Below are 9,837 nucleotides of genomic sequence, written 5' to 3'. Positions count from 1 at the left end.
TGAAAGCATGTGCCGTAATACAATCTGTTAGCCAGGAATCTATAGCAATAAAATGATCTGCATCCCCTTAAAAGTGGATTGTGAGCAGAAGCAAATGTGTGATACGAAAGAACTGGGTTCTGGGGTTTGACACTAGCAAGAAGCCAGCTCCCCTGCCTGCCAGCTGGAGAGACCCGATTCCGTTCTATGTATTCTGTACAGTTCCATGTTTCAGCAGCATGCGTTGCAGGGAGTTGTACTAGATGACCCTCACAGTCCCTTCCAACTCTACAATTCTATGATTCCATGTGAGCATAACCATTGCAAGGCTGTCCTGCAAGCCCAATCCATGTGCTCCGGAGCTGAGTTTTTGCATTAAGAAAAATAGGACGCTTTTGGGCTGAGCCCCTGGCTTAGATAAGTCCTGTTTGGTTGCCCTCCTGTGTGAAAGTCAAAGCACTTTAGGAGAATCTGCAGGACTTCAGCTTTTTGCTGACTGTGTCCCTAATTTACTGCAAGCCTCCAGGGCTATCTTTGCACCATAGCCTAGCTCAGAACCACTAGGAGGCAGATGAGCCTCTAAGCAATCAGACCCTCTACAGGCCTGCAATTTGCTAGCAGCTACCAAGGGGTGTGACTATACAATCTGGAGGAGGGAAACAGCCTTTCACTGTGGTTTCCAGCTCCTCTTCTCCCCCAACCCACGCCTGCTTTCTCAGTTCCCTTTTCGGTCAAAGATGGTCCAAGATACACTACTATCTGATAGCAGCTGAAGATGGGCCAGCCCTCGAGCAGAGCGAGGTATCCAAGAAGCACCTGACAAGTCCTTGCTCTCATCACCACATGGCTGGGTGTGCATTGGGAACTGGTGTCAACAGGAGCTCTGCCCAGGGAAGGCTGATAAACCTCCAGGTTAGTTTGTGCCTGTCTGGCCCTTGATATTTCACCTTGATTAGGAGGGTGGGAAGGAGGGAAGGAAGGAAGGAACCCAGGCCACTTGCCAGTCACTGGGCTGCATTACTCAGCTGAATCCATTTGCACAAGGTCACAAGTTCATGGAGAGGAACTCACAGTAAACCTACCCAGGGGAAAGGATGGCTATGTCTATTTTGGTTTTTCATTTTTCCAATCTTAAATTCAGTTCTCCACATTACCACATCAGTTGGCAAGTTGTCTGTTAGTTTTTAAAAGTCTTCATGAAAATTCACCAGGATTTTAGTGCAACTTTTTCCTAATATGCAGTTTTGTATACTATACATGCTTCGCAAAGAAATTTTGCCTAATATAATGCATTTTAAAATGCTATTTTCACTGATAGATGCATTTATATGTATTTACCCTGGTACAGTAAATGCATTGTTATATATAAAGTGGCTGGAAAGCGGCGCTGCAAATTTCAGACAGGTGTGAATTTTGAAGGGTGTCTGTGTCTCAGTTCATGCACTTTTTTTCCTTTTTTTTTCTTTTTTGAAAACTTGAATTAGGCAGCTTCAGTGCCAGATTACCAGATAGGAAGAGTAGGCACCAGCCTATGGGCCCCATGCCTTTTAGGGGTCCTGCGACAACAGATCAAAATATTGATTTGTTCTTGAAAGAAAATTACAATCATGCTTTCTTGGTTCAATGTTATCCCACTAGAGTGGGGGCCCGCAAGATTTCAACAGCCTAGGGGCCACAGGGTTTAATCCAGCATTGGGCAGGTTTGCTTTTAAATGCTAATGAATGAAATTTATCCTCCTTACCCAGGAGCGACTCAATCATAATGGAGCACAGACCACATTGTTTCCCCATTAGCAATAAAGGATTCTAAGGGTTACCAAAGGTCTTGATTTTGGGAGTAGCGCTCATATTCCACAGAGGCTCACTATGCAGTCACACTATGACTCCATGGCTATAGAGCACTGACAGAAGCCAAGAACTGGGAGTGAGCAAAGCAGTGTCCTTAAGACTGGTGACAGGGACACTTGGCTGAGGGTAAGTCCCATTGAAACTGAAAGCAAAAATAAATAAATCCAGAGTTCCTTAAAATATTTCGCAAGCAAAATTTGCTTGGTAGGTTGTTGTTTTTTTAAAAATGGATCATTATTACATGAAAAATGCTGCCCTTAAATGAGACTGGAGAATCAGGCTGTTCCAATAAGATCCACACATTGCTCACTGTTTGCTGTCTCCCGCTCTCTCCTACAACTCCCATCATTCCTGACCATTGGACGTGTTCAGCGTCTGGAAGGCAACAGGCTCCCTCTGTGCTACAGTTCATTTTTGTTTTTTCGCTAGGGTCATCCCTGTTAGTGACTTGTTTGCAGGTTAATCGGTACTGCTTCTGGGGCCAGCCCTTGAAATCATATCTGTATAAAAATAAAAATGTTGCCTGCCTTCTCTCTCAGCTCAGCATGCATCCCATCATTAATCTTCATCATTTCCATTTTTAATAAGTTAATATTGAACTTGTTTCTAAATCCTTTCCTCTCATCCTTCTTTCTCTCATGCCTCTTCTCCTGACTGCTTTAGAATACTCTTGTCCATTGCATGCAGCTGCTGACTGACATATGAATAAGGCTTGGGCACTGTACTAATTATTATTAATACTTATTGTACGTGAGCACATCTACTGGCAGATTAGCATGTTGATCCCATTCACAAAATGATTTCTGCTGAATCATGCCCAGCAAAATACCAGGCAGGAAATCTTCCACATGGTAATTCCCAGGCCATGTGTGAAGCTCAACAACAGACACAAATTACTGTTGATATATTGCAGGAAATGAAATGCCCCTATGAGCTCCAAAATGCCCACCAACAGAAGAGGCTGCTTATTGCTTCTCTAGATGATTCACTGCTCTGAATCTTGCCTCTATTCAAGCAGAACAACGGCTCCCATAGAGGCCTAAGGCTTAATAATTATTCTTATCATTTAAATAGACAGTGCAATCAGGATGCCCCCCTTTCCCGGCAAGTACCTCGCCTTTCCCATTTCCACTGCTAAAGCCCTGTCATTATTCGAAGAAAAGACACTTTGCATATGTTCTCAGTAATATATATTCTCAGTTATAGATACATATAGACCCAAGCTTCAGTATCAGAAGCATGGCGGGGGGACGGACTCCCTGCCTATTGATATTAGGCAGATGCCCTTGCTGTACAGTGGTACCTCTGGTTATGAACTTAATTCGTTCCAGAGGTCCGTTCTTAACCTGAAATCGTTCTTAACCTGGGGTACCTCTTTAGCTAATGGGGCCTCCTGCTGCCACACCACCAGCATGCAATTTCTGTTCTCATCCTGAGGCAAAGTTCTTAACCCGAGGTACTACTTCCGGGTTAGTGGAGTCTGTAACCCAAAGTGTTTGTAATCCGAGGTACCAGTGTACTGTTTTCGGCACCAGCTAAGTGTTTTTGTTTAAGCAAACCTACCTAGACATGTAAATCTGACCTGTATTTTAATGCAGTATGTAACTTTATTTTAAAGTGTATATATTTTAAAAATACTAGTATTGTGTTGAAATTTTTGTTAACATCTTATTTTATTGGCAATTTTATCATATATCTTATATTTTATGTAAACCATTTAGATGTTTTGAGGATTAAGCAGTATGGAAATTCTCTTCACAAAATCTAATGGATGAGGCAAAATTCAACCCACGCACATGCAAGAAAAGCATGTGTGTGGGTTGAATTTTCCCCACAGCACCTCTGGTTCACTCTCACACACAGTCCTCATCTAGACATAACTCTATGCCAAATAATGCTTTAGTGTGAATGAGCAATCATAATGTTTTGCTCCTCCCCTGAGGTTTTGCTCCTGCAGTGTGCTGAGATGTGAGCAAACCATGAGCCAGGGTTTGGATGACACACTAAGCCAAACCATGGCTCAGTAGCAAAACAACTGGGGAGAGACAAAACACCACAATCTCATCTCCATGACCACTAAACCATGGTTTGGCTTAGTGTTGCATGTGAACCAGGCCACAGTGGAAGTAAATCTTTTGGGGTGCAAAAATGAATCTAATTTCAGTTGGGAGGAAGGGAAGTGTTATTGAGCTGATAGTCATTTGGCAAAGGCAACTTTAACAGCATACCAGATTAACCCTTTATGCAGGCTATCATTGCATGGGTAGGCTTTTCTTTGCTTCTTAAGCTGGTCGCTCTTAAAGCCCCTTAAAACCACCCTGTCAAATGATTCTTTCCTCGTTTTATTCCACTTTGTTTTCAGCCTTTCGAGAAAGACGGCAGGGCCTCAGCAGGGATGATTTCCGCTGGCAATTATGTCACTCGAATAGCTTAATTGACTCTCTTAAACACAGCCAGATGGTAGGAGTCTCCCTCTAAAAAGCCTGTTGCCTCTTCTTTATGAGTGTCTTAAAATAACACCACTGGTTCTTTTAGTGGCTCTTGACTGCAGAGTAGCTGCAACATGAGGTAATGCCACACGTATTTATCCTGGCCCTCAAAAGCTTTGCCAAACAACTTCATGATGGTCTTCCTCCTCAACTGTTTTTTCTAGCTATATCCACACCATACATTAAAAACCCTATTATTATTATTATTATTATTATTATTATTATTATTATTACAGTGGTACCTTGGGTTACAGACGCTTCGGGTTATGCATTTTCAGGTTACGGACCGCGGGAAACCCGGAAATACCAGAAAGGGTTACTTCCAGATTTTGCCAATCGCACTTTGCGCATGCGCAGATGCACCAAATTGCGTCACGCGCATGCGCAGACGCAACACTGCAGGTTACGAACGCTGCGGGTTGCGGACGTGCCTCTGTCACGGATTACATCCGCAACCCGAGCTTCCACTATATTCAGCTTACAACAAAAATCCAAATTCTCCGTCAGGCAACAGCACACAACAAATGCCAAGGTAAGTATTGTTCATCCCGCAAGCTAAGCAATATAAGCACCAAGACATTGTTGTTGTTTAGTCATTTAGTCGTGTCCGACTCTTTGTGACCCCATGGACCAGAGCACGCCAGGCACTCCTGTCTTCCACTGCCTCCCGCAGTTTGGTCAAAACCAAGACATTACCGAATTTAAAAATTGTACAAGCCAGATATTCCAGAATACTGATGGCACAGGCCAGCCAGTCTCTTCCTTATTTGCAAAGGTCATGAAACTCTGCCACTCTGTTGCAAAACAGTCCTTTTTCCTTCCGGTCTCTAGCTGTTCATAAACAATGAGTCAATTTCTCAATCAAAACTCTAGTCTATGCTTTCGTATACCACTGTTTCACGGTAAGCCCTTTCAGGTCCTTCCAATATCCAGCTATCAGTCTTCACTGCTACCAAGAGGTAGCCAATCAATACGTTAAAAATTTCTAACCAAGTCCCAAAATCGAGGAACTTTTTTTACAGCTCCACCACATGTGAGTAAAATAACCCACCTCCCCACAAATCCCTGGAAAGAGGGATTTATTGAAAAACCTCTCTGCAAATTGTAGCTCTGTGAGTCAAATAGGGAGTCTCATAACAACTCTCAGCATCCTTTGCAAACTATTCTTCCCATCATTCTTTGGAGGAAGCCATGACTGTTAAAGTGGTATATTAGTGCTTTAAATGTATGATGCAGATGTGACCCCAGTTGTTCCTTAGCACCTAATCTGTGGCTTCCAGGGCCCTACCATTAGGCAGAATACGAATGCCTCAGGTAGAAGATTTTGGGTGTCATGAAAGGGTATCAAGTTGTTAATTATTGAATTTATGATTGTTGCATTTTTCCTGTCAAGGAGGAGTGTTTGTGGGATTTATCTGCCTCAGGTGTCAAAATAACTTGACCAGCCATGGGTACTATGCCCCATGATCTGAGGTGGAAGGTTACTGCACTGCCATAGGCAAGGAACTATCTTGAGCCATCCCTGCCACCTGCACTGCTCAGTGTTGGGAAATGATTTCATCTCCTAAGACAACAGCTTAACTTTCAAGATTCCATGAGCTTATGGCTGGACAGTCTCTGAGCATTTCCCAAAAGGATATGTCATGAGCCAAATAAAATGTCTCTGGGCATTTAGGTTTGAAAGGTGGTCAAAAGGACCATGGAGTTCACAAGAGATTTCAGGGCTGTGGGTCTCAGTGAAGAAGTCTCTCTCTTACTCATTTTCTAACCGAAGCCTAACTGCAAAACACTTTGGGGCTCTTTGTAAAGACTGCTAACATTTGACATGCATTCTGAGAATGGGAATTTTGGACAAGCTTACCCTTCCTTGGTCCAACTGGTTTAAAATATTTCTTCACTTTTTTTTCTTAAAAAAATGAGGCATCCGGTTTTAATTCTGTTACCAGATCTGCTTACGTGTCTATAGATCTGCACCCTTGACAGAAATATCACTTTTAGGGATCTTTACTGGAAATTATCAGACAAGACAAATGCTATTGCAACAGACATGATTACTTTAAAAAAAAAAAAAAAAGACCAGTCTTGTCTTGCTTATTTGGGAGAATGAGCAAGAACTATCAAGTGCTAGTCTAAATTAATATCACTGTTTATTATTATTTATATCTAGGGGTAACTAATCCCAGTTCAGAGGTAGCAAGTCTAGGGAACTATAAGGAAGGTAGGGATAGGAAGGTGGTGGGATGTTAATAATTACCTGTCCTGAGAAGGGAGAATTAAGAGCACTGGCTTTCTGAGTTTCACCATGACCTGCAGAGGCACAATCATGGCCAAATTCAAGGTTTCTGCCCAAGGCTAAATGTTAAATATTTAGTGGCCAGCCCAGCTAGCTATTCCGCACCCTTGCCATAAACTTTTTTTTGATGAATTCAATGTATGGGATGTTTTAGTCCTGCCTTTTTAAAATATGAATGTGCTTTTAGTTTTCACTGTGTTTTAGTTCTATGTTGGCTTTAATGTATGTGCTATTTTTTTCTGGTAAGTCGCTCCGAGTTACGTTTTTTGGGGGAAAGTGGCAAATGAAGCCAATAAATAATACAACAATAATATCAGAATTTTTGCCCTATTGACACAGTAGCAACTAAGTTTATTTTTGGTTTTTTAAAAATAGATTTAGTATAATTGTGCTGTATAAGACGCACTTAAATAAGATGTGGTGTTGCTAATTTTTATGCTGTATTATTGCTTTGTTTTATTTATTTGGAAGAACTCCTCAATGTGGGATTGATTTTTTAATAACTAAATACAATCATGTCAGTGAAATATTTCTTCTTCTTTGGCGATCACTCATAGCCGAGTAAGATTGTCTTTCATATACACGATTTTAAAAGTAAGTCCGTAAGTGACTGTGGAGGCCAATTCTGGATCCACATGTCCTTCCACAGCGGGGACATAGGTTTTCGGGCAGGAGTTGATCACAGTGAGGGTTTGCCAAGCGTGCTTTCCTCTTAGCACGTTTCTCCCTTTCATCCAAAGTCCATGACAGCTTTGGTAAAGGCTGTTCTTCAACTGGAGTGCTCGCAAGCCAGTGTTTCCCAGTTTTCACTGTTCATACTACATTTTTTAAGATTTGCCTTGAGAGAGTCTTTGAACATCTTTTGTTGACCACCAGTATTACGCTTACCATTTTTAAGTTCAGACTAGAGTAGCTGCTTTGGAAGATGATCATCAGGCCACAGTGGTTTGGAAGTGAAATGTAGTTTGCCAAGCTAACCTTCTGGCTTTGCTGAATAATAACATGGGGTGTTTTCTCATTTCCATTAGGAAGTCAATGTCGGAAGGTGCAGAGGATAGGGGAGTCCTCACTAGAGACACAGAAACTATGACACAAAATATCATCATCTGGCTCTCAAGGCCCCTGTCAGCCTTCATTGTTTTGGCCAACATCTTCCTCATCCTTGGGATCCTCTTCAACCGTAGACTCCGCAACACCACCAACTGGTTCTTCCTGAGCCTACTCTTTGCTGATCTTCTGGCCGGCTTATTCCTTCCCAATATTCCTGAGCTGTCCTCGACGAAGGATTTAAACTACCACCTCTGCTTCTTCAACTATGTGGCACCTAACTTCATCTTCCTTGCTTTCTTAGCCAACCTGCTGGTGGTGCACTATGTTAAGTATGTGTTCATCATCCACTCACTGCATTACCACCGGTCCTGGGTGTATCGCTGGCCTGGTCTTTACATATTAGTAGCCTGGACAGCTCCTTTGATCTTTGCATGCCTCCCACTGGCTTGGAACCAGTGGCGGCCCCATGCCAACTGTTCCTTTGGTCTGGTCTTCCCTATTCCTTACCTCTATCTAGAGACCTATGGCTTCCTCATTCCATCCATCCTTGCCATGGGCTTCATGTGCATCCAGGTGCTGTGCACATCCCGAAGGCAGCTTAAGGACATCACAAGACTCCTTCATTCAGTGAACCAAGGCCAGCCCCCTTCAGAGCTGGAGCAGCAACTGGAACTGAGGAATGCTAAGAAGATCGCTAGTGTCTCCTTCATCTTCGTGGCCTGCTGGGTGCCCTATATTGTTTGCCTGAATATCTCACTGCTGTCTATAGATCAAAAAATCCACCCTCTCATTATTCCTATTGTCACCTGCATAGGCACCAGCAGCGCAGCTGCACTGCCTGTCATCCTCAGCCTTGGCAACAGACAGTACACACAATTTTGGACAGACATGGCCACCAAATGCTGTAGGGGCTGTTGTCAAAGACAGGGGCGCAAGGAAAGGAAAGCCAAAGCAAAGGCCCACTTGCCACATGGTCATCATTGCCCTGCAGAGGCAGACCTCAATGGGGCACCAGGCTGATACCTTCGGAGATAGCAAATTGTCACTAGAAGCAAGCAAAACCACACTCTGAGTAAGATTGTATATCTAGACAGATCTTGGAAATGGGCCCTGGTCATAATCAATAAGTCACCCTGTGCTCCTGTTGCCTAGAGGAAAGAAAGTTACTTTTTTTTCTTTTTTATTAAAGATTTTCTTGATTTACAAAAGTGTGTGCAATGTCTCTCTCTCGTATTTTTTTCCATGTAACATTTTTACAAATCAGTTTCATTTGTTGAGACATTAGGAAGAAAAGGGGAAAAGAGGTGGAGGGGGTGAGATGGGTGGGGGTGAGATGGGGTAGCAATGTTTCTATTTTACTTACTATATGGTTACTATATGTAGGGTTTGGTGTCAGCGTTGCTTGTGCAGGTTCTTTGCTGTTCATTTGTGTTCCTTTGGTGGTGAGAGAGGTTGGGGTTGGCCTAGGGTGTGGTTATTCATTTTTGGTTGGCTGTGGTGGTCTTTGTTTTCATGTGTGAATGGGGTGGGTGGGACAACCATACGAGAAATAAGTAAAATAACCAAGCAAGTATTAGAAACCACCACAAATAATTGGCCTTACTAAACATCTTCCAAGACAACAATGCCCACTTACACCACAAAGAATTCATAACCCACTTACTTTCAGCAGCCAGAAGCATCATAGCCAGACACTGGAGAGACCTGTCAGGAGTAATCATGGACCAATGGTACCAAATAGTATGAGAAAGTTACTTTTCTATCCCTGTTTGGATTCTCTGACTGGACTGGGAATTTCCCATGAATAATAATCGTTTTTGTGTTGGTTGGTCATTCATCAAATCTGCCACCCTAATATCAGATAGATTGGCTTGTTCCCTCAAGAGTGAGTGTAGTTTCCTTACAGTATCTGTATTTGGTCTGTACCCCTTGTGAGATAGCTGCTCCCCACCCCATCCTGCCCATTGGCAGAGGAGAAAGAGGTGGGTCTGCTGTACCACTTGGAGAATAATGAAGCAAATATTTCTGTCTCACAGGTACCCACATTTATGAAGACAGTATAAGCACTAGCTTTCAAACTGCACCACACCTGGAGAACTATATTCAGTTCTTCAGTAGGATGCTTTAATAATGATGATGATGATGACAGTTGCAATTAATGAAAATTAAGGTTTTTTA

The 9,837-nt window shown here is 42.7% G+C and overlaps 1 protein-coding gene across 1 annotated transcript; it reads left to right on the top strand.

Annotated features, from left to right (window-relative positions):
- The first annotated feature begins 500 nt into the window (after positions 1-500).
- GPBAR1 (G protein-coupled bile acid receptor 1) lies at positions 501-8,870 on the top strand. The gene is made up of 2 exons (XM_028707721.2): positions 501-891; positions 7,638-8,870. Exon 2 carries the CDS (start codon positions 7,645-7,647, stop codon positions 8,677-8,679), a length of 1,035 nt encoding a protein of 344 aa, XP_028563554.2. The 5' UTR covers positions 501-891; positions 7,638-7,644; the 3' UTR covers positions 8,680-8,870.
- The last annotated feature ends 967 nt before the right edge of the window (positions 8,871-9,837 follow it).

The sequence above is a fragment of the Podarcis muralis genome, chromosome 1, assembly GCF_964188315.1.
Source record: "Podarcis muralis chromosome 1, rPodMur119.hap1.1, whole genome shotgun sequence".
NCBI lineage: Eukaryota > Metazoa > Chordata > Lepidosauria > Squamata > Lacertidae > Podarcis > Podarcis muralis.
This window is presented reverse-complemented; position numbering and strand designations above follow the sequence as displayed.